Consider the following 25,822-nt stretch of genomic DNA (forward strand, 5'->3'; position numbering starts at 1 on the left):
ATGTCCAAGTGCCTGGAGTTTACTTCATCTATGACAGGATCGACGAATTCGGGGCCTCTGCAGCCCCAGAAGGATTCCTCGCCACTTCCGGCACGATCCTCTCCCTTCGATCTTTATTCGACACCTGAGAGCCCAACTCGTCGAGCTCACCGTCAACGATACTCTCGAAAGATGACATTGACCTCACCGAACGGCCAACCAATACAATTGACTCCTCTCTGGGAACACGTGGTTTGTATAGTCGTGATATCTGATTAATGGCTTCTGTATTTGATGGATTACTGATGAGTAATAGAGATTGGTAATGATGAAATAAAATTAACGAATGAATAAAGATATTTTCTGCAGAGAAAATTGGAGAAGAATTAATTTACAAATGAAGACCATAGGGGAAAGCATGATAAGCAATTTAAAATTTAATTTTATTATATATTCTACATTATAAATTTCATAGATTCATTTATATATAGAAGGATCATCTTTCGATTTAAAAAGATTTAAAAACTCAACAAAATTGTACTTATCTTTTTTCCATGTAGTTCTCAAATGGAAAAAATGTTTTGTTTCTATGAATATAAGAAGGTCTAGAATTTCTTACATTGTTCTAGAAAAAATTAGAAGTTATATTACTAATTATATAGTAAGAATTATAGAATTAATATGTTTTGAATTGAACGTCTCTTATATGTATTCTTGTACAGGTACGCACCCGAAAATTTCCAAGCGAAGTGGATACCCATTCGACGTTCCTGGAGATATCCGAGAGACTACGTGATCCAGAATGGGAGGTGCGCCAGCACGCTCTTCGTGTGCTTATAGACGTGTTACCGACTTTGAATGCTGACATCGTGGACAAGGTCATGCAACCAGTGGTACCCGAGCTGGTCAATAATTTGGGTCACTCTGCACCCGCCGTTCGTAAAGGCGTCTTGGACGCCTTCCGAGTTTTTCTCATTCATAGTCACGACAGAGATAATACTATTAAAAACGTACGAATATTTTCCAATTTCCAATTCTAATACTCATTTCTGTCTATCTTGAAATTTTACGATTTTTTACATTTTCTTTATTAGATTATCGTAAACAACTCAAAAACATTAAGCTGCTCAAGAGGCAGCACATTAATATATTACGTTGAAGTAAAGAAAATATATTCGCCAAAAATTTGTTGTATTTTGTTTGCAAGCTATTCACAAGCTCGAATGCGGATACGATCTTTATTTAGTTCATAATCAGTATGTGGATGTCATACACCAATATTAAATTTAATTCCATCCTCTTTACCCTCTCTATATCAATCATCTTTACCGATCCCAGCTTTCAAAATTTTCGATAAACATGCCAGACAAGTCCGTGATGCGCAAGCAATCTTTGACCTTGTAATCTCCCCACTATCTTTGTATTATCGTGGATCGATGTCTAAATGCAGTTGCATCGACCATTCTCTTGCAGATTCTTCAGGATGGGCTGAACCGTTCGGAGGTACGGGACTCCTTCCAGACTAACGTGACGACCGGTGTGATCTTAAGCGTGCCTTCGTTGCTATTTCCATCGACCAACAGCCCATTGCCCGATCCTCGACTCGTGAAGGACGCGACGATAGCTCTAGCCTCGCGTTTAGCTCAGGTACCGCATCAGGAAGCTGTATTAAAATCGTTAATGAAGATCCGGGACGCAGTTGGCATAGCAGAATTCGAGAGTTATTTGGAGGACTACGACAACAAGCTGAAAAGAAATATTGAAATCTTGTCCAAAATTTACAATGTAAAATCTGCTAAGAAAAGTCCTAAGAAAGATACAGGTGTTAAGAACGTGGAGAAAGTGGAGAATAAAGACTTGGAAGGTAAATGGGAGAGCGATAGTGACACTTCCGGTATTGCTGAAGAGGAGGACGAAGTCAATAATACGACTATGCCTGCTGCTAGGATCGTATTAGAAACGGAGATTAAGTTTAACGAGGAAACAGCCATCACTATGACTATTCTTGAAGAAAAAGATGACAGTGAACAGGAGCAGGATGAAGAAGAAGGTGGAATTGATGTGAAAAACGAAGTTGAAGGGAAGGAAGATCCTAATAAAAGAAAAACGCCCAGAAGAGTTCATTTTGGGGGAGAAATTGTTAAACTTAGAACTCCAGATAGTGATGATACAGAGTCTCTGGAATCTACTCCTAAAACTAAGATTCCACTTCCGGTTTCTCCTGTTACCAAAATGCCCATCACTCGACCTAGACCTTCTTCTCAGCCCTGTAGTCCTCATAGAGAGTCTGGCAAGCCTAGAAGGGCGTCTAGATCCGTTTCTAGTAGCCCCAAAAGAGAAATGTATACGTATAATGCGGATCTGAGTCCTAAGAAGAGTATTCTTACTAGGACTAACAGTCCATTGCTTAGCGGAGCTAAGGCTCTTGAGCAGTTGAAGAAGAAGAAAACCGTGAGTAGATCGGAGGATAAAGATGGTAAACATAATATGGACCAGAATGGGGACGTTAAGAGTATGAAGATTATTGAAATGGGTGGGAAGGTGGAAGAAGTTAAGAAGGAAGAAATTAGGTTGGTACAGAATGCTCAAAATGTCACTTTGGATTCAAATGTAAAGAATTCTGAAAGTTCTGAAGATGAGATTTTATGGAAGAATGAAAAGCAAGGTGTTTCGTTGACAATGGAGCCCGTAATTTCTAAAACCTCAAAATTAGAATCTGATGATTTTGGAGTTCAAAATAAAAAATTAGATGTTAATAGGAAAAGTAATTTAGAAAATAAAATATCCGAAAATGTTCAGAAGAAGAATACAGAAGAGGAAAGTGAATCTTTAAAAAATTACCAGGAAGTTGATTCTTTCTTTGGTTCTGTGGTGAAGAATAACGAAATGGAGCAGAATTATTCAAGAATAAATCAAGATCAAATTAAGGTGAACGAGAATGAAACTATGCAGAAAGATTTTGCGAAGTTAAGAGGTTGCACAACGAGTAGTTCCAGGAACGATAATGGTGATCGTGAGTCGTTGAGAAATGTTGATTGTGAACGAACGTCGAGGAGTGATCGCGATAAAGGGGGTGCGAGTGTGATTGAGAAAAGTGGCAATACTATTTATGGGGTTGACGAGATGGAATCTATAGCAGGAGAGCCAAGCTGGGAGGAACTTGGACTGGTTGACCAGGAAGTGTTAGAGGATCTGCATAATAAAGTAAGTTTTACAATAAAGGATTTTATTCGTGCATGTGTATACATATCTTGAATTATTTATTCTGTATGGTGTAGTGATTAAATATAATTTTATAATTAATTTAGAGCATTAGATTTAGTAGAAATTTAGAAGTAGAAATAATTTCACTTTTATTTATATTATTAACTTTTATCAAGCATTTGCGGATATACTACTTAAACCTAATAATTTTAATTATTTACATCACGAATTCTCTTTCCTCCACTTACCTAGATACTTAACTGTAATGGAACTAATTATTTCCATCACGAATCAGGTTTCTAGTTTTCTGTATACTAGATACGTATGTACGTGCGAAATTATAGCTGAATTCCTTCGAATCTAGTCAATTCTCTTGTACGTAAGTACATATCAAAACAATGAATGTGCGAATTTCCTCTGTTTCAGTAAAGAAAGACACTGATTTCTAAAATATAGTTTATAGGAATACAATTTCGCTCATGATTAAAATAATAAAATTTTTATAATGAAAATTATTCCACGATCTATCGTGTAAGAAGAATAATAAGAATGGATATCTTGCAAGAACTTAGAAGAATCGATGCTCAACAGGAACGGCACTCGTAACATAAGCACTCGACGTTAGTTGCTCATTTACGTAGCTTTTAAGTTAATCAATGGCCTACGTTAATCGGGCCCGTTCTGAATTTTTTATCGATCGATGCATCGAGTATATGCACAGTTGCACGCAAAAGCTATTTGGAAATTCGGGAAAAAAGAGGCGAGGAAAAAATTGGATAAAGAAACAAAGAGTCGATACACGCATAAGCGATTCTAATTGATGGCGTTTAAATCACGTTACACCACGCGACGAACTTTTGCCGTGGAAATCGATTGACCTAGTTCGGTGTAATGTATCAGAAAGATCTGTCCTAAAGTCGGTGGTTCCCCTTTTCGACGAATTAACGGCCAAGGAACGAAAAACTGACACGCTCTGTAACGACTCGTTGTTATAACAGGAAAATCCTGTGGTATGACGCTTACTTTAGGTATAGCCTACTGATCAGATTATTTATTAACTGGAAGTAGCGTTGAGTCAAAGTTATTTCGAATCTTTTTCATCAAAAAATTTATTCCCTTCATTAAAATTCATTACTACTATTATTTACTGTTTAAGTTCGAAAAGTATGAAAAGGCAGTTGTATAAATAATACACTTTACAATGTTAATCAAGTTTCTCGAAGAAATATTTCTCGGAATCAGTTGGTTATGAGAAATAATAACTAAGTTTAAATTAATGATAACAGGATGGAAAATGGATGGATCAAGGGTAGAAATCATCAATCGAAAGATCTTGTTTCTATAGAAAAATTTATTATAGAATTTTAAGAAGCTGTTGCGTATTGGTAATAGTCATCTGGCGAATAATCGAAAAGCTCGAAATCCAGCTTAAATTTTTCATAAAACTTTTGTACCAGTTCTCTGTTCAACTGGCCAAAATATATTTTCGATGCATTCTGATGACCACCACTATGTCGCCATCTTGGTTTAATCACATCTTCAAGATGCAACTTATGGATCGTATAAATCTGATCCTGCCATAATGTTTCTACCTATAAAACGTTACATTTTACGACATTTTGACATATTTGAACATTTCTGTAATCTAATAATAACATCATGCAATTGATCTACCTTCGCAAGAATGTCGTAATCAATTGCACATGGCGTGCAGTACAAATAATACGGCATCCAATGATCATCTCCATAATTTGCCAAATCAGTGTGAATTAAGTATTGCACAAATTCGCGGAAAGTTGGCTCGATTCCCGCTGGTGGAGGTTCACCGTTTCGTCTGATTACCAGATTTTCTCCAGGTGGCATGAAATTCGCCTCTTAAAAAACGAGAGTGACAAGCCTCGCCATTAACCCAGTGCTCGAGCAACGAATAACGTACATCACGGTCGATAACTTGTCGTGACTCACCACGGTACTTTTCAACAATCTTGCTGCCGTACTTCCGATAAAAGTGAAGTGTCCCGTGTTCCCTTCCAGCCACGGAGTTTTCCAGCTTATCGCGATACGCGCTCAGCAATCTTTCAAATGGGTGCCTTACTACCAGTAGTTTCTTCGTTGCTCTTAGCGCCTGCGTAAGTTTCATGGGTTTAGTCTCTTTTTACACTGTTGATCACAATTTAAATCACTGGGCTCTGAGAGAGTGAGCGGGGTTAAGACTAAGTTTCTGGAATTAATACTGTAGCGGAGTTAGAATTTTTAATTCTGCTTCGTTCCTCGTTCGTTCAATCGTTAATAGATATGAATTGTATTTTTTAACGTTAAGAAAGCTATTCATTGTACGAAGTTTGAGCAAAGTATGAAGAGGTACATCTCATTGGTATATTTCACTGGAACTTAATAAAAGAGCAAGATAATAAGGATTTACTAAGGTGTACCTCTCTTGATAATTTGCAAGACAAAGTTTAGTCAGTTAGCGATTATAAGATTAGTTAGCGATTAGAGACGCGATTATAATAAATAAATAGTTACGTCTTGTATCTATTTATGCCTTAACAGTTACATCTTATATCTGTTTAATTTCGTTAGTTTTATAATTGGGAATTATAGATATACCGTACACATATTAAACGCGTAATTAGTAAAATTGCGTGAATAGAGGTTCGATGACAGATGGAAGTATACCTCATCCGCTTCTGGAAACTCGAGTTCCGGTATCGCCTTTCTGGCGATGGTCGATATCTGCTCCTTTCCACTGCTTAACTCCTCCTCCCTCACGTTCATTAGGAGACATAAATTGTAAATCCACGTTGTACTGCCGGCTTTGTAAATTGGACAGTATGAAAGATCGCGTGATCTGCGTGGCAAATAATGTAGATAACGCTGCTAATTGAATCGGTTATTGTTAGAATAATCACAACGATCGATTCTATTTAAATACTACTCTCTTCAATGCGTGAAACGTTCTCTTTCATTACTCATGTGAATTGATCGTGATGTTTATTTTTTAATTTCGTGGAATATGTATTACTGCTATTAAATGAAGTAATTGAAAGATTAAGACTTTTAAGCATTATTCAATATAATATCTTAGGTAAATAAGTAGCAGTTAGAAAATAGTATTTCTAAGTATTGTTTAATATTTTAGTAAGTAATATGTTAAATTAAAATTAATATTTTTGAAGTAATTCACTGTATTTACAAACCTGAGAATGTAAAAAACACTATATTGCGGTGCTGGTGGATGTTTAAATGCAGAAGGCTTATCAGGATTCTTGTATGTACCTAGATTATATTTTTGACACGTGTTTCTTACGGTCAACAACCGTTTTGAATTCTCCACATCTGTTGTAATCTAAAATGACCAATTTTCAAGTTGATACTTATTATAAAAACGTAGTGAACTTTTTTCTTTCCATTTTTATTTCATTTTGGCAAATTTGTTTATAATTATTAAATTTATTTACGTACCAGTAATTTCTCCAGATCATTGAACTTTGGTATTTCTCTATTTTCATTTCCCACGAGTAACGATTTTATGATGCAAAAAATCAAGCCACAGCCAATGACATATTTCAAAATTTGGATAGTGATTCTTTTATGATTTCTAAACATAGTGAAGTTTATTCATTTTAAGAATTATTATTAAACTTTAAAGATTATTTCACCCATTGTTATATGATAACAAAAATTATTAAACACTAAACGCTTTTTGTACACTGTTACAAAGATGATCAAAGATTATTTTTAAAGATTGATTAAGATTTCTAAAAATATTATGTAAAAATTGCGTGTCATTTCACAGACGGAAAGAATATTTAAGAGAAGAATGAAGTAAATATTCGTTCTTCCTTCTGGCAAGACGCTGACTGACCGGTTTCGTGTTGTGTTCTGACACTGATGGATCTAGCAACTCTCTAAACCCGTGTCAAGTATCTTTACGTTGAAATTCAAAATTTTACACTCGAATTTTCCAAGCTAATTAAATATTTTCCTACATGTTTTATTTAAACGTACAGCAAAATATTGTCTTAACAGTAACATGATTATATTGAAGATCTAGAGTCATAAAAAAATTGTTATTATCACAACACAGGTTGCTTAAGCGTTTGTAAATAAAGAAAAATGTATGGTTACGTTGATAAACATTTATTTGCACTATAATCTAGATTAAAGATAACCGGTGCTATCAAGTAAAGCCGTTCCTGGAGTTAAGTTGAAGGCATTTCAGCACGAAAGAGACTCCGTTGCATACTAATTTGGTTCAGGTATTTCGATGGTCAGATCGATGAGTAGATAAAAAAATATATTCTCGTACCGAAATTAGATCGTGTAACGTTTAAATTTTTTACGGAATTTTACTTGAACAGAGTTAATTATGAAAATTACTTGATTAAAAGGAACCGAAAGTTGTGAATTTTCTCTTCAAATCGTCTTTTACATTCTTATATTTTCACTATTTGAAGATTTTTGTATTTTTGATGATAAGAAAAAAAATAGTTTAATGGCTGAGTAACATTCCACGTTGAAAATAGACATAATTTGCAAACTAAAGGTAACATATGTATAAGTAATCTTTGATTTATTCTTTACTATGGGTCGATGTCTTTTAAGTTTTATTCAAAAATGTTATACGAAAGCTAAGAATATTTAATTTTGTAATTGTACGATAATACGATATTATTAATTACTTATATGTTAAGTAATACATGTATGTTTTGTGTAATAATCTGTTAATGTCAGTGATTTAAAACTGATACATTTTTAAAAGAGAAAGTAATATAGGTTTACGCGATTATCGATATCGTGAAAAAATGTTGCGCTCCTTGTGACCGTGAAAGTGTCTTTCTTTCATTCAGTGGAAGTTCAAGGTCGCTCTATGCCTTTCCATGAATGTCGCGCACTTACATACCTTGTAATAAGAAGTAGAAAAGCAGATAGAATCGTTTAATATCGATTTCATACGTCACATATCTAATACTCAGTGCAAAGTAGCGAGGTTCCTTTTCACACACGAATTAATTATTTATCTAACTTCTGACTTTTTTAATTCGGTTTTCAATCGTCATCTTTAATAATCGCTCTGTCAAGAAACGGGACAATGCATAGTAAATATAAAGTGAAATATACAATGGAAAATGATACAGTGGAATTTTATTTATTCGAACATGTCGGGGACAAGGCAGTTCGGATAACCGCCGAGTTTCGATAATGAAGTTCACCAGCTATCACAACCAGCTGCTCTTATTAGTTCCGATATAATAAGAGCCGACGTTCTGATAACTTAAGTCCTGAGATTGAAGAATAATTTTGACTTAGACTTTCAGTTGCGTATCACACGTGTATGACTTTAACCCTTTGATTACTGTTAGCGTCTAAAGGCGCTTTAAAAAGCTGCTTTTATGATATACTGTAGAAGGTCGGAAAATTTTATCAACTATAAATTCCAGCAGATTTCATTTGAACCAGATGTAAGTGAATGCTAATTCAATAATTACATATTCCGTTAATCGTATATTATTTAAATATGTTTATTTTATAGTTTTTTTTGTTATACCCTGAAAAAGGAAAAATTGGGAGAATAAAGAGGTCAGGAAAAGTACACGCAAACATGAAACAACGAATGATTCATATTCTGATTCTGTGAAAACAAGTAACTTTGAATAACTGTGAATACCTAAAACAAAACGTTGTATTTTTTACGTTTGAAATCACGATTCTGATCTACAAGTAGTATGTAAATACGTCAACTAATACGTTGTTTTTATTGCTCGTTATCGCCTTTTTCCTCGTAAAATTTCTCCAGCGCTCCTAACATCCATAAAGAATCGTAGCATACTACACGATTAGCTGGATTAATCGCACTTCCACCAAGTATTCCCCTCTCGACGACGTTCCCATCCTCGTGGCAGTGAAACACTGGCTGAATTATGCATGCTGTTTCGTTTTCTACCGGTTGGACGCCATTGAAATAGTCCTTAGGCGTCTGGACGGCGCTAATATGAATATTCTACGGATGAAAAACGAGAGAGATTTCCTTGCGCGCAACATTATGCGCCGCCAAGGGAAACAAGACTCGTGAGTAACAAGAAAATAATCAGGAACGTTGTTGCGTGCAACACGTCGCCTCGCGTCGAAAGTTTCATTTCTGTGTATATGCAAATCTAGGTGGCAATTTCAGAGTTCTGCGATGGATCGGATTTTACGGGGAATCTTGAAATCCGTTGCGGCGAAATGCAATTGATGTTATGCTTTGTTTCGATACACCTAAGTACGCGTAATCAAGATGTGTTTAAAAGTGTGAGAAAGAAGAATATATTTAAAGTACATAATTATATAAAGTAAAATTCAGACAGAGTATGAAATTAAAAATTGATAACTTCAGGAATTTCAATTAATTTAATAATTTAGAAAGAGGGATTAGGATATAAAAATCAAATGGGCAGATTTCTGTAGTAGTCAAACTTTACGTAGTTCCGCAATCTTCCACAGGTTCAATGGAATTATGTAAAGTCGATAATATTGATCATTTCCGTGTAAATAGAGCCGAATCGAAAAGTGAATGCAGATGTTCCAAGTGCATTGCATTCAGACTTGCTGCAACGATCGATAATGTTCACTCGACGACTGCTGATTCTTGACCAGCGGATTTGCGTATAGATGATATTTTCTATACGAGCGTTCTGACAACACAAAAGTTAGTTTGTCATTGATAGTATAACAAAGAAGAGAGCAGTTCTTCAGGAAAAAATAAGTCAATTATATCGTCAATAACAGACTATAGACCATATATAGTATATTCATTCTTCACATACAATCAAACATACCAAATTTTTTATCTTATTAGAAGATCAAGTTAAACAATACGATGAAATAATGTATGATTATTAAAGATTATCATAGTGTCATAAATTAAGAAATATGTGAATCAGATCAATAGGTGAAATATTTCCAATTAGTAAATGTCAAATATAAATGTGCACTATATATAAAACATAGCATCATAAATAGAAACATAGATGTAAAAATATGAAATGTTTAATATATAAATATTGAAGAAAAAGTAGTGCCTTTTAGATTATTTCTGAAGTAGAATATTTATATAAAATCCTATTCTTTGTTCTTGTATTACCTTCTTGTATTCATTGCTAAAGTGATGTTCTTCGTATTAGGGTAATTCTGTAAGAATTCATAGTAAATATAAAGAAATAATTAAAGAAATAGAGAAGGTTAAATGGAATTATATAAAATGAGAAAACGATTACAGGACGATTGGCGTGCTCGTGTCAGAGGTTTAGAACGAGTAGCGTCCGCCTTGCGAACGTCTTCTGCTCTGATCGCGATAGAACCGCGATTAGGATCTCTTTTGCATGCAGTGCTGGGCTGTGAAAGGAGCTGTCGTGTAGCTGCTGCAGGCTTGGCCGTGGCGAAGGTAACTCGCAAATTTGCTCCCTTAAATCAATCTAACTGCTTTACTCATTCCTATGTATTACTTTCTAATTTAACATACTGTGGCTCACCAATACATCCTCGTCCTGTTACTTGTACGTTCCTGTGAGACAAGTGACTGACATATTTATTCCACGTTTTAGTTTTGGAAGTAATATTTTCCCTCGTGTGTTTAAAATACTATTACCAACTAAATTTCTAATTCAGAGAACATTAATTACAACTTTTACTTCTGCGTATATAATATTCATGTCTGGCTAAGTTCTTTTTGTATTATGTTTTTTTCTGTTATATACATAAACAATAAGTGTCATTCTGCACGTTACGATTTACAAATTCATGGCGATGAAGATATTATATTATAAAATGCTTTGCAATGCACAAAAGCCATATTTACCAGCATGCATTCTTATATACATACATACATATATCGTAATTTCTTATTAATATCGTACAAAAATAATTGTTAATTTATACTATAATTTTCAAGAAAAATGTTGGTTCGTATAATTGTGTGGATGATACACGGGCTAAGTAGATTTATCGTAACAATGTACTGCCACGAGTTGCTTGTGTCTGATATAGAACGTCATCTACTACTTATGTGTTCTAATACGGGCGATTCGATGACAGTAGATTCATTTAACATCGCTATGCTTCTATTGAAAAATTTGAAAACACATTCTTATTTTATTTTCATTATACTACTTTTTATTATAATTATTGTTATTCTTATTTAGAATATCTTAAAAATAGCAATGTTTCTAAAAAGTAAATAATAATGAAGTTACAGTTTGAAACTTTTCTCATGAACTTTAGTGTAATTCTGCATTGTTAAGCATTCTTTAAAGTCCACAGTCTACAGGACTTAAAATATCACCTAGGTCACGAGAAAATATTCCACAGATTGCTTGCTACTTCTGGTCACGTAAACATTGAATGGCACATTGCCATTTGATAAAAATACATCATTTTTGCTTCGTGAAATCTGTTTTTTTTTATGAGTGCAAAATGACATTCATACAAAATAAGAAAAGAAAAAAAAAGAAAAAATTTCCAGGTTACATTACAAGACCTGTTACTCTATATTATTTAATATCTCATTTGTAAATCTAATATTGGTTAAGCACAACGCAATACTTGTGCTAACTATAAAATTCACATTTATTCTACTATAGGATAGTATGACCTAACAGAGAACAAATATCGTTAATCAATTTGAAACTACTCCACAGAAATATAAAGTTTTCTTTAAATTAAACTACAAACTTGTACCTATACTAGTAACTAGATCTCCAAGCTTTCTTCACGTCAGTGCTTAAACATTTTAATAATATGCCACCATATTCTACTCTTTATGGACATGTGTCACGAAATAAAACCGTTGAATCGAGATTTATTTTTTTCCAATTTCTTATGCTTCCATTTAAGATTTTTTTATGGGAAAAATTATTTATTTTTAATTTATTGTTATTAGGTAGTCATAGCTGGGGTAAGTGATGAGGCTTTGAGAAAACGTTTGCCACAATTGGCATGGGGTTTAGCGAGACACGGTGGTCCAAGCGCGGCTCAGTTGGCCAGGATCACGATGCTTAGGCTCAGACCTGCTCTTCTTCTAGAACAGCTTCTGCAGCCACAGTGTTTGAATGCAAGAAACGCCAAGGTGAGAATTTTTTGTATTGATTATATAATTAAACAACATTATATACAGTTTTACAAATTTCATTAATTTCTATCAAATTTAATTAGAAATTAAACTTTTTTTCTTTATTCATTACAGACTAGGGAAAATACCTTACAGTTGTTAATTTTCTCGCTGGTAACGTTTCCAAGTACAGAATTCAAAGTGGATGCAGTGGCTAATAAGGTGGCTAAGATGGTGAGAGATCGACGACGCAGGGTACGACAGGCAGCGCTCGATACTTTGGCTGTATTGGCTCAAATCTATGAGTCCGAGGTACGTATTTTATCCTGTTCATAAGAGAAACTTTATTTATACTGCATGTACAATACACAATATTTGAAGAATTTTCAAATTAAATTTTTTCGAGATATTTCTCAATATTCTCATTAAATAACGCAATAGTTTGTATTTGATGGGACGCACGAATTATTCAAAAACTATTGTTATTTGATTTAGTTCCTTTTTTACGTAATCTTAAGTGGTGTAAAATAAAAATATCTTTTATATATATAAACTATATTCAGGAGGTATTAGCAGCGGGGAAACGTGCATCAGAGGGTCATCATGATGGGGAGGCGATGATATCTGCCATTAGAGCTCGTCTGGCACGAAAATCTTTGCCTCTAGTCTCTGCTGACGGTCTTGTCATGTATGGTTTGCAAATTTCACCCAACGTTCAAATAGCTACAGGTAAATTATAATTATTTAACATTACCTTCAAATGAAAAATTTTCAAACTTTTACGACATAACTTTTTATTAAAAGTTATTGTAGAAATAAAATTTATATAGACATTTTGATATTTTAAAAAAATAGAATGTAAAATTCCTTTGAATATTCTTTCGATATGGGTATAACATTTAATACATTAATATTGAAAGTTATATGCAAAACTTGATTACATTCGTGTAGGTCCTGATGTCGATTGGATCGTGGCCGGAAGTGGCTCAATCTCACCCAGTATCGGACGTACTAAAAGCCAGGTTATAGCAACGAGGTCAGAAAAGGAAAAACTTGCAAGGTAATTTCCTAAATGATACGAATATAAAGCTAGTATCCATTATTTTCCATTTATGTTTTTTATCATTCTCTTTAATGTCATCATATATATAATAATCAAATTAGTAACTAATAAAAAATAGTAAATAATACAAAATTTAGTAAATAACAGAAGATTGTAACTGTATTTTCTTTAGGAACGAAAGTGCAAATTACCGTGAAAACCTATGGAGCGACAGACAAAATTTCGTTGCACTTGGAGTCGGTATGCGTTCTAAGCTAGAACAACCTGTTGTATGGCAAATAGTTCCAACACAAAATCAGGTAAAATTTCAATATAAATTTCAACAATAGCAAATAAAATACCATATTTAACAAGTAATTATTAGAATTCCTGGATTATATAGATTTAATTCATTTAATTCATAAGAATAGAATAAGAAGGAATGAGAAACTGAATTCCAGTTCTCTCAATCTTTTGTTGCTCTTTCATACCTAAATTCATCTAAATGTATCCATTTATATATCATATGCAATTAGATCAAGAGAGGAAAGGAAATCGAGTATTATAATTCATTAATCACATATATGGGAAAAATTGCGATTATTAACAATTTAAATGGGTTTATTAGTAAAACATAAACTAAAAAATGAGACTTTAAGCTTGTTGTTGACGTTCACTCGCGTGCCACGAAGTCAACTCCGTTTGTGGAACGTAATTATGTTAAATGGGAGAGGCGTAAAATTGTAAATCATGACTTTATTCTGGAACTGTACTTGCAAGAATTTAAATTGTGGTGTATAGCTAAACGTATCGTTTTACCATTTTATACTTTTTACCAGTATGTTAAATACCCTATTAACAAATAAAGAAATTGAATTATCATATGTTATACGATATGTGTGTAGATCGTGATTCGCAATATCTATATTAACGATTAATCGTTTCACGTTACTTGTGAATGAATTCAAGACATTGTATTGAAAATACACATTTTTCTGTTTTTTATTCGTTTATCGAGTAAGTAGATATGAGAAAATTTATTCGTAGTGTTGGGTTATTTTTAATTCCGTGTAGAAGATCGATGAAAAATAATTCCAGTGATGATCAATTGGCATTATGTCCTATTTGAATCTTACTAATTTATTAGAGATATTTCAGGTTAGTAATTTAGGTTGCTGTTAATAAAAAATATGTGGACTATTGTAATAACAGTTATGACATATGTAAGCTTATAAAAATTGTAATAATTTATTAAATGCTATAATTTCATATAAGTGTATGTATCTTTTTTCCAGAACATACAGTGTGAAGATGAACTGAATTTGCAAGCAAATCGAAATATAAGCGCAAGTATTCGAAATGGTATGTATTATAATTCCAATCTTTTAATATTAATTATACATGCTAATGGTTTTGATATTTTTAGGTGAAGCTTTCAATGCAGATGTAAAATCTCGAAATCAAACGAAAATTTCAGGAGCTACTAAAGAATCTGCGAATTATCGTAATATCATCGAAAATAATTTTGAGAGAAAGGTAAATTTCATAAAATATATCGACGCACTGTAGTAATAGTAATTATAATGATTTATATCAATTTGACATATATGTTTCAGGAAAACAACAATAAAACGGAATCTAGAATTCCTGTACTTTATGCTCGGGAATGTGTATCAAAGTCTAGTGGCCTCCTAATGGATAAATCGTCTAATTCAGAATTAATGAATGTTAATTTAAAGAGGAGACTAAAGGACAGCACAGAAAACTCTAGCGACTGCGCAATTTCTCAAGAAGAAAATGTTAGGTAGTGTATTTTAATTATTGTGTTTTTTTAATTTACTCAAAGAAATAGAAAAATGCATAAAAATTTAACATCTCTTGAATGAGTTAAACTTTGAATAAAGAAAAAGATTGAACATAATTAACGAAATATAAATAGGAACTGTGGGACTATGTATCATCAAAGAAGAAGAAATCAGCAAGAAAAAAGTACAAGTATGCATCATGACAATTATCGATTAGTGAAAAATTTAAATAATGCGAATATAGATAGTAATGTAAGTATTTTTATCAAATACTAGTATTGCTGATACCATTTAAAATTATATGTACAACAATTAGGAATGTGATGAATATTTCAGAATATGGATGAACGTACGAATCAAACATTTTCGAACGGTAACTCTAGAATGTATCAAAAGTTTATGGGAAGAGATCGATATTCAAGGAAATCCGATATCAAGTCTAAATATCCTCGGTCGAGTTCTATTGAAAGCAATCAGCCTTCACTGTCGAGAAATATTCATCAACAAACATTTGTTATGCATAATATGTAAGTATAATTTATTTTTCGAGAATAATAAACAATAATAAATATGTATGTAATTTATTTTAGTGAAAATTTAAACTCTTTTATTTTATTTTTCAGCTACAACACATCTTCACACCGAGAGGGGCGGTTTGTGGATGAAAATTCCTTTCGACCATTGCAAACAGCTCCTGCATTAACATATGGGTATAATAAAATTGAAGAAAATAATGATAAAAATATATCACGGGTACTTATTCATTTTTATCAATATATTTAACATATGAAATGGCGATAAGGTACTATTAAATGATATGTTTACATTACAGATGAGATTTTATCCTAAAACGAAAGATGTAGCTGCTCAAAAAAATACGGATGTCGAAGTAATATCACTAGATGCCCAGACTAGTGAATATCTTCCTGCAATATGTACCGAAACCCCTTACAGAAGAAGATTACGTTCTCTGTCTCCATCCCAATTGTACCACCATCAACACTTTGTTAGAACATCTTCTCATGAAGTCCATGCATTGTCCATGTTTGATATGTAAGTAATATTTTTATTAATTTTTTTTCTTTTCAAATTAATACGATCAATAACGTAGAAAACTTCTGGAATATGATTACGATTCGATAATTATGACTAAAATGTCATCGCGGGTGGTACAATATCTTTAGTTTACAATTAACGGTGCAATTTTATGGTGGTGCTATCGATAGCCCCGTATTGCTGTCGCTTTTTCTAGTTATTATCTATTGCCTTCGGCCCCTTAGACCTTAGCAAATGATTATTTCATACTCACATGCATGACAAATTACTGGCTATAATAATGCTAGGCATATCGTGCAAACTTTTATAACTCCTTAACTATGCTTCTGGGAAGGCGACAAATGCAGAGTTTCCGTAGTTTTACTATCATAACCACATTGTATATATATATATATAGTAGCTGTGGGAAAATTTCTTAATGGCATTTCTAAGAACACGACAATTCACTTTTTAAGAGCAGACTTTACAAGGATCATTGAATCGGTGATATCGGCACAAATCTATTCTATTTACGCGATCGATTTCATGGCTGGGTATTGAATTGAAGGTGACTCACAGTTTTATCCTTTGAATCGTCCTTAAATCGCGATGTTTCCATTCTTGTGACGTTGTATATCTAGCCTTTCCAGATTTTTAGGTCAGTTAAATTTCACTGAAAATAAATGATTATAGTATTTCAAAGTGTAATAAGTTCAGATTATTTATTATTAGACTACGGATATTTATGCAAATTTATATTTTTATAAATGTAGTTAAAAAGATATTATTTTATAAAATGATAATACTTATTTTGAAATAATTTTGGTAAATTTTAGCAGTTGCAGTAGTTGACTTTAAGGAAAGCAATTTTATGTTATAGAAAATGAGCAATAATGCATTGGGGAATACATCCTCGTTCTCGTTTCTGTTTCCCTGATTTACGAACGTCGCGTGAGAGGAAAATTGCGATTGTATTTCGGTTTGAATAACCACGCTACTAAGTCCTATCTACATAACAATTTTAACTCGTTAAGAAGAAATCTCTGCGAATATTGTGTTGCAATTTAGGACATGGATACCTGAGAAGTTGAAAATATATGTACACATAAAATGTTACATATATTGCTAGATCATAAGGTAGATCACATTGGTAGATTAATGTGTCGTGTTGGAATTCAAAAACATTCATGATTTAAATTACGAAAGAATTTCATGTTTCAACATTATGCAAATATGTATTATCGCAGATAACCTTTTGATACCATTATTAACTTACTAACTTCAACATAATTATCAAGGATTTATTTATTAAAATAAAAGCCCTGTATATAATGTTATATGTATATAATGTATTTAATAGCAAAACAATAATACCAATATGTTAATTTAAAAAATTGGAGGAAGTGGAAATTTAATTGGAAAAATTAAAAATAAAATGAAAAAGTAATAATTGGTTTACCGGAAAGGCTAATAATTAAAGCAAACAACAAATTCAATAATTCATGATGTGATAACCTTGGAATGATCTTGGACTTAGTTATGCTATCTTAAAATGTCTGTAAACAGATCAATTTTTACGGCTTCCAGGGATTAAATATAATCAATACAATTGTATTCTTAATAAAATATTTGAATGGAGAAAATTACATATGAAAAGCACTTAAACCAAAAATATTCTACAATAGGTGCTGATAACATATTCATACAGGAAAGGTTCACAACTGGAAAAGATTAAATTACATAATTAATAGGTCATAAATTCATGTAACATTTCCCTACTTCTTTCATAACATATGCAACCATCGGTACAGTCTCAATAGTAAAATAGCAAAAAAAAAAAAAAGAAATAAAAATTGGAAATGCATTGAAAGAAATAAAAAATAAGGAAAACTTATAACACAAAAAGAACAGTCTGAAATGTCATAATGTAACACTTGTTCATTTTCACTTTTGACGCCTATACCCTCGTATACTTTTTCACCCCTATGTCTAAGGGGGGTTCTTGCGGTCAGTGTATAGCCATTCAATATGGTATCGCGGGGTTACAAGTGAAACGAGAACCAGAAGGGGAGGTAGGAGTGAAGGGAAGTGGCAGCGGTCAGCGTCGAGACAGCCGACGTTTAACGTGAGCACAGTCGTGCGTGTGGCGTTATTTGTCGCGTCGTTAGAATTCCCTTTTTGTCCTCTCTCTATTTTGTTCGTTTTCATTTTTAAAAACCAAAAAAGAAAAATCCATTGGAAGATTTTCACTTTGGTGAAATTTGTTAAAGTGATTTCAAAATGATCCGAAGATTAATAGTTCGCGATTATGTGCTCGAGTGTGGTGCAATTTCAGTTTAACAGTTCAGTTTAATTGCCGCGAAACTACAACGATCGATCGGTGCGTGCGCCATAGATCCAGATAGTTTTCTTCGTAGCTTTGCTTTTTAAATTTCATAAGGAATTTGGTGATGGTAAAAGTTAAAGAAAGTTAAATTTGATATTTATCTTATCTGGTATCAATTTGTATTAGAAAAGTAGAGTTTTGTTATGGATTCTGTTGATTTTTTAATTTTTTCAATTCTTCTGTATATTTTTTTGATAATTTTCGGCCCCTTAGAATGTACGTGTAATTTGGAACTTAAGTTTCTATTTGGAAATAAAGTTTCTATTACTAGAGAAATAGGATACTATAGTTTAATAATATTCTTTACTTCTATTTAATTCGTTATTTTATTTAATATATTGTTTAATATTATTTAATTTTTTCAATTTAGTATATTTTGTTAAATTGTTAACGACCTCAAAACTTTCCGCTATATAATTATACATATTTGTGTATGCCGTCAAATAAAGAGCGTTCCATAACAGGTTGTTAATCGATCATTCGTTAACCTTAGGAAGATAAACATGAAATGTAGCAGAAGGTCCAGAATAGCAAATGAAATTTGAATTGCATATTGTCTAGACACGTGAAATCTACTGCTTCAAAATATCTTCTAACTTCCGCAATTACAAAAGATATTACTATAAACAGAATATACTTAATTTATATTGAAAAAATACTGTATTATATTATTATAATTTTCAAAAGACTACTAACTATTATTCCTAAAGTCTCTCATCAGATTATAGCCGAACAAAGATTATTTATCGATTGTACTGTATAGATTCGATATAATTTATAATTCACTTGTAATACTATTTTCATGGTAGATCAATAATCAGTTTGTAAATATTTCTGCGTTGGTAAATAAATTACGTTCGATTGCTTAAAAATGGTATCTTTTCAGGATTTGATGTATTCTTTAATTAATAAATGAAGGAATATATAAAATACTATAATTATTACATTACATGACAATGTGATAGCATAGTAATTAGTTAATGTAATACAACCCCTTTTACCATCATCAAATAGTAAAAAATTAATATAATACTAAATATCCTATAAAAAATTTTCTATACATTAAATAATACGCAATTTCCTAAAATTATAAAGATAACTTGAATTATTACAACTATTAAACACAAATAAATTAAAGACATTAGATATATTTGATTAATTGCGTCAAATGTAGAAGAAATACGAGTGAATCGTGAAAGGTAAAGAATGAGACAAGTTAATAGTGCAAAAATAACTTCGATAAACTACGTAAACAGCGCTAGTGTCATGGCAAGGACTTTCGATCGTAATCGATGAACTATTATCTATCAAAATGATCTTTAAGTACTGTGCTTGGCCTGAAGAAGCCGACAAGGCGACAGTGTTGAAATGCAGAGAATCGAATTCGATCGAGAAAGATCAGAATTTCAATGAAGAACCTGGTAATCCAAGGAGAAAGGAATATAAAATCGCGAACACTATTCTTCGTTATTGCCCCTGCGCCTTTAGGTGTAGGCAACCAGTGGATATCGGAAAGGAAGAGGAAGATTCTATTTCGACAATTATTACCACTGTTAATACCACTCCTGTAATTCCTTTGAGGTTAAATTCGAGTAATGACACGGTGTATGTTTTCAAAATAAATAAATAAAATACTATAACTATGTAGTATATTATAGCTGTATAGTTTGTGACTCTTCGATATTCATCAAAATAATATTTTATGCAGAAAAGATAGCGTGTTGATACGTATAGAAAAATCTATAGTGTATAACGTAGATTATAATAGTATACAATGAATCGATATAAGTTTTTGTATATTGTTCTTTTTATGAATAAAGAAAAAATAATCGACTTTCGTTGTCGAAAATTTTGTTTCAGAGATAAAGCGGTGAACGAAGAAGAATATAATGAAAAAAATAAACATCATTTTCTACTAGACGACCATTTTGGTGTGAAAACAGTAAATGCAGTTGAAACACAATATGAAGGTATTTATAAAGTATAATAATATTAGATACTAAATAATTAGATAATTAAATAGTTTATAATAAATTTTGATTAGATAATTAAATAACAATTTTTCAATCAAAATTATGAAATAAATTATATAAATAAATTCTGAAGTTTAAATTATATTATAAAATTATTTATCAAGAAATTTCTTATTCGTGAAGAAGTTGAATTTATCATTATCATCATATCATAGCCAAACAAATAGATTAGAGCTCGAAGAATGGATTATAAAAATCATTGGAGCGTTCAAGTAAACTTTTAAGCATTAAAAGCGATACATAATAACCTGTGGGACCTGCTGGAACGATCGAAAGTCCACGAACTGGAACGCGAGGTTCTTAACCTCGGACGAATGTGTAAAGCTTAGCTAGGATGTAATCAATATTTTGCTCGTAACGTTTAAATTGCCTAAACGAGCAATTTTTTACTAAAAAAAAAAAAAAAGAAGGAAAATCTTCTCTCTACAAAGGACAATCAATATTTTTCTGGCGTAAAGTTTGAAATAATCGTAAATAGGCTAAAATAAAAAAAAGAAAAAAAGGGAGACTAAGTTCCTCTACAGTTTTAAACTTTCAATGCCACTTAAAATACCATTATTAACTATGGAGTAATATCTGGTCTCTTTCTTTCTCATTTTTATTTTTAAGTAATGAACTACTACGTTTCGAGATATAAATGAATCGAGGATAAACATATATACAAAATGGTTTGAGACGTAATTTAGATCGAGATTAGCATAAGATACGCTATCGTGTATGGAAATATCCAGACTGATTCTTGCGTGGATAATAAATTTCAGCATTTTTCATTTCATTGCGTGGCACAATATTTATATGTTGCTTTTTTTTTCTTTCAGTCTATATCGTGGTTTAATTCGTATAAATATGAATATTCAGCATATCGATTTTGGTATTTAGATCGGAAGTCAGATAAATGAGCCTGCGGTCTAGACATTTGCACGTTAACTCATTATTATAATTCTATATTATAAACTTAATGAATTTATAAATTCTTTTTTTTTATTTTATTCAAAATATTGAATTATATTAACACTTAAATTCCGAAATATGTTATTACTATCTATTATTGAATAGCTTGGTCTATTTTTCAGTGGATGACCAAGAACTTTCATCATCAGACGCCTTAGAAAATAACTACCACCAAGATACCGAACAGGACGTACAAGATACTCAAGATGACAGTGATTCCAGATCGTCTACTCCCGATAGACAAAATGTGGACGCTGCATTTGATATTATCACCGATCAATCGAGTCCTTCTGGTCGAGACACTGTCGATTTTATTGTAAATATTAACCCTAACAATATTTCATAATAACCATTATCTTTTTTAAAAGATATTTATTTATTTAAATGTATTGTGAATGAATTATAACATAATTATAAAAATCCTATTTTAGATTACATTGGACCAAAAAATTGGAACTAGAACCGAAGCAACGATTACGTCGATCGACGACGATGGATCCAAAGACTGGAGCAGCGAAGAAGAGCTAAAATTTGGAAGTCAAAGCCGTGTGGTATCTAGAAACTCAGACCGCGTTAAATATTTTGAAGATAATCAAAACGAGAGCGAATTCAGCACATCAGATGAAAATGCAAGAACAGATGAAGTGTCGAGCGTCCAAGAAAGATCTATTGTATCCATTTTGTCTGCTGAACGAGCGTTAACAAATGAAAGCTTGCAAACGTCCAGTGATATTCTGCATTCGGACTTCCAAAACGAAGAGCCATCGCTTTCGAGAATGTCCACCAGTCCTAAAAAATCCAGTCGATCACCAAGTAGAAATTCCGTCGATTTTGAGACATCGAAGTCACCAAGGCGTAATTCTCGAGGCAGTCCGTCTAAATTGGTTGGTTAATAAATATAAAATCATAATTAGATTGCAGACGTTTCTGCAACTACGAGAAACTTAAACGTACAAAAATATACAGAATACATGCATTATATAAAATGTTATAGAAATATATATTATATAATGATACTTGTCGTGGTTTTCATTTAGAGATCATACAGAAAAATTTGTTGAAATTTCATAGCATCAATTGTAATCTATACATGAGAAAATTGTCTTTTTTGAACTGAACAATATATTTTGATTAAACCCACTAAGCAATTAGGATCTTAAAAATTCTAAGAGTGTTATATTTCTTTCGCAGAGTTTTGAATTGGAAGATAAAGATTCGGCGGACTCGGGTGAAGACAAAACAGTTTCTTCTACGGTGCAGTGCGATTCTATCCAGTCGGAAGAACCAACCCAGTCACGCAGGGGATCGAAATCAGAAGACTCCCCAGCCATCATCATTGCCTCCAGACCTCATTCATCCACTGAGGTTTCTAATTATGTTGAAAGTCATTTAAAAAGTGCTATCCAAATAGAAGAAAATGATAATGCCCTCAGGGTAAGCCATTAGAATACAAATAAATATTTCGATTTAAGGTTTTTGTATTTTCATTGATAACAAAAATACTTCCTTTCAGTTTGTTGATGAATCTACTGAGAATAATAATTTGGAAGATGGACAAAGTAGAGATAGTTCCAGTGAAACGAATACGGAACCAGGAATTTTAAAGATTGAAGTAATATAATTTTCCAAAAATATTTCTTTAAATCTTGAGGACTTTTATTACGAAAAATTGATCTATACATGTTAAATAATTTTTGTATTTAGAGTCAATCTGTAGAAACAATTGTTACGACGAAACGAAAGCCCTCCAGAGTTCCTCGGGTTGCAATAAGAGGTCGAAGCAAAGGAAACTCGGAGAAAGCGGAAAAGATAAAGCCGACAGTACAACAGTGTTTTGCTCAACTTGAAAATAAAGACTGGTAAATATCACCAAAATAATTAAATGAAGTTAAATTAGAAAAAAATTTTACATTATTTAAAATTACTATAATCTTAATTTAATTGATTAATGATTGGTATTGTTAATATCCTTCTACAATATTTAACAGCTTTAATGGAACAGCTACAAAAATCTGAATAGATGGGATCAACTGCTATAATTAGATTTTTATTCTACTTTCAGGGAAATTACTATGAAAGGGTTAAAAACTTTGTCCCAGATCGCAAAACAACAACCAGAATACCTGGACGTATGTGCTGCCCCGACGATAAGCCGGCTTTTAGGTCGCCAAATAAAAAGTCTCCGATCGCAAGTGGCGAGAACCGCATGCTTGACCGCTGGCGATATTTTTAGCTCGCAGATTCGTGGCATAGATCAAGTAAATTATCATAGCATTTTTTGCATACATTAATCTCTTCATTCTTCTAATGATAATTTTTATTTTTGATAGGATTTCGATGACATAGCCGGGTCATTGCTCCACAGGACAGCAGATACCAATCGATTTCTTCGGGCAGACAGTAACGCAGCCTTGGACCGAATGATAGAACATCTTCCACCTCATAAAACGATTACTGTCATCGTATTACGTGGTGCAAGGTAAACTATTTATCAATTAGTAATATATAGAATTCATAATTTATTCTCATTTATGTATTATTTACTTAGTCATCAAAATGCTATAGTAAGAGCAGCCACGGCTAGATTGTTGGCTTCTATAGTAGATCGAATAGGACCAGAACATACTCTAATTTTACCGAGGGACGTGAAGGATAAGCTACTTTCTACGGGTGCAAAGTTATTAATCGATGGAAATCTCGATACTAGGTAATAACATGTATAAGTTTACTCATAATTTTCATAACTTTATACTTATCATATTACTAATATTTTTATAAACGATTTTATAGGAACCACGCAAAAAAGATGTTCCGACGTCTTTCGCACTGCGAAGGATTTCGAAAAGCTCTAACAGACGCCGTACCGGAAACAACTTTAAGACACATCGACAAGACCCTGAAAACCCTTTAGTCAACCAATTGGTCGTGTAATCTCGCACGTCGCTTTGCCATCTAGATCTAATTCATCCAACGAAACTGCTTTTTGCGAAAAGTGAAACTGAAACTATTAATTCGAGTTTCAGTAATATATTCAATACGATCTTCGTGCACGGGGAAAAATGATAGAATCTCACGTAGATTATGGAAGAAATTTTCACCTTGTTGGTATTTTTTCCTCCATGCACGAATACGTATTTCTTCCCTGGCATTTAATCGCACGAGTTCAGCTATGGACGAGAAGTGGAAGCATGATTGCTCTAGTCGACTGACTTTAACTTTCCAAACATTTTGATACTCTGATGTACATCCGTACATTTCTTTTTTATACCATTGTATAAGCAGTGTACTTAGAAACAAGAGAGAAACTTATTTACGTAATGTGGATTTTTAGGATTTTGTTTTCCTGAGCCATTGTCATTTTATGATACGTTTGTGTGTGTCTCTTTCTTTTTGATAAAACTTAACAGAATCTTCAAGACTTCAGTTTTTAATAAAATATTTTTTTGCATCTTTTGTTAAGTGAATAGATAGCTGGATAAATTTCAAATATATAGAATTCACATTATGTAAATAATCTGTGCTCAATTATAAAATATAAGCATCATTCTGAAGAAAGAAAACATATTAAAACTAGGATATGTAAAATAATTTTTACTTTTAAATCCAAAAGATGAAGAAATTTAATGTTATATAACATGTTATTTATCAAATAATATTTCACTTTGTAGTCAACGATTCGTTTCAATTAGGTGAAAATTATTTTCGGTAACGCTTGTACTTAAAACATTGTGCCTTAAGAAACCAAAAACTTTTATTATAATTGTAAAAGATTTATTCAAAGTTATGTTAATGAGAATTACATTTACACTAATGTAATGTAATAATGATTTATTAAAATCATAATGCTCAATATATTAATTAGTCGAATTATGATTTATAATAATCATTATTGTTTAGTAAAAATATTTATCAGAAGTTTCGAAACTTAAAATTTAATTGTTCAGTAGGTATTGCAAATTTTAATAACGTAAAACTAATTAAGATTATAAAAAGTGAAGGAAACAATTTATTTAAATTTCTCGGATATTTACGTATGTATTTTCATTCGAACAAACACACGTCTCTATACACAACTGTTAATACAATAAAATGTGATATACGAGAAATAGTATTATGTATCGAGTTCTACCAAAAACTAAGTTTTTTAAAACCACATAAATCTACAGAAGGAAAGATTGAATGGAAATCTAATAATGTTTCGCTTTTTTTTAACTTCACCAACTCTTCTACAAGAAGTTGCAGGAAGAAAATTATAAGTAAATTTTATTAAGAGAAGAAAGGAATACATTGCTGATGGCA

At 32.2% G+C, this 25,822-nt stretch overlaps 2 protein-coding genes across 3 annotated transcripts; one reads left to right on the forward strand and one right to left on the reverse strand.

The window, feature by feature from the left end:
* LOC139989140 (uncharacterized) lies at positions 1-25,806 on the forward strand. Of its 2 annotated transcripts, XM_072007156.1 has the most exons (26): positions 1-231; positions 702-989; positions 1,453-3,183; positions 10,445-10,609; positions 12,104-12,289; positions 12,407-12,583; positions 12,835-13,000; positions 13,223-13,331; positions 13,507-13,633; positions 14,609-14,675; positions 14,740-14,849; positions 14,930-15,117; positions 15,253-15,370; positions 15,455-15,645; positions 15,742-15,871; positions 15,951-16,171; positions 20,400-20,509; positions 21,646-21,839; positions 21,955-22,407; positions 22,715-22,957; positions 23,037-23,135; positions 23,228-23,382; positions 23,586-23,781; positions 23,854-24,002; positions 24,072-24,230; positions 24,314-25,806. In XM_072007156.1, the coding sequence occupies exons 1-26, from the start codon at positions 1-3 to the stop codon at positions 24,432-24,434; spliced, it is 6,084 nt and encodes a 2,027-aa protein (XP_071863257.1). In that variant the 3' UTR covers positions 24,435-25,806. The 2 variants fall into 2 exon arrangements, with proteins under 2 accessions (XP_071863257.1, XP_071863266.1); XM_072007165.1 differs by lacking the exon at positions 10,445-10,609.
* LOC139989190 (carbohydrate sulfotransferase 11) lies at positions 4,517-7,156 on the reverse strand. Its single transcript, XM_072007263.1, has 6 exons — positions 6,649-7,156; positions 6,384-6,532; positions 5,863-6,034; positions 5,149-5,308; positions 4,858-5,057; positions 4,517-4,775 (listed from the first exon to the last, which is right to left on the reverse strand). The coding sequence occupies exons 1-6, from the start codon at positions 6,790-6,792 to the stop codon at positions 4,548-4,550; spliced, it is 1,053 nt and encodes a 350-aa protein (XP_071863364.1). The 5' UTR covers positions 6,793-7,156; the 3' UTR covers positions 4,517-4,547.
* Positions 25,807-25,822: the final 16 nt, after the last annotated feature.

This window comes from Bombus fervidus, chromosome 1 (genome assembly GCF_041682495.2).
Source record: "Bombus fervidus isolate BK054 chromosome 1, iyBomFerv1, whole genome shotgun sequence".
NCBI lineage: Eukaryota > Metazoa > Arthropoda > Insecta > Hymenoptera > Apidae > Bombus > Bombus fervidus.

Excerpts from the sequence above, each read along its gene's own strand:
- LOC139989140 (XM_072007156.1), top strand. The coding sequence starts at position 1 with ATGTCCAAGTGCCTGGAGTTTACTTCATCTATGACAGGATCGACGAAT. Across the intron at positions 22,408-22,714 it reads GAGGCAGTCCGTCTAAATTG|AGTTTTGAATTGGAAGATAA; the intron begins GTTGGTTAATAA and ends TTTCTTTCGCAG. Across the intron at positions 23,383-23,585 it reads CAACTTGAAAATAAAGACTG|GGAAATTACTATGAAAGGGT; the intron begins GTAAATATCACC and ends TTCTACTTTCAG.
- LOC139989190 (XM_072007263.1), bottom strand. The coding sequence starts at position 6,792 with ATGTTTAGAAATCATAAAAGAATCACTATCCAAATTTTGAAATATGTC. Across the intron at positions 5,058-5,148 it reads GATTGTTGAAAAGTACCGTG|AGGCGAATTTCATGCCACCT; the intron begins GTGAGTCACGAC and ends TCGTTTTTTAAG. Across the intron at positions 4,776-4,857 it reads ATTACGACATTCTTGCGAAG|GTAGAAACATTATGGCAGGA; the intron begins GTAGATCAATTG and ends AACGTTTTATAG.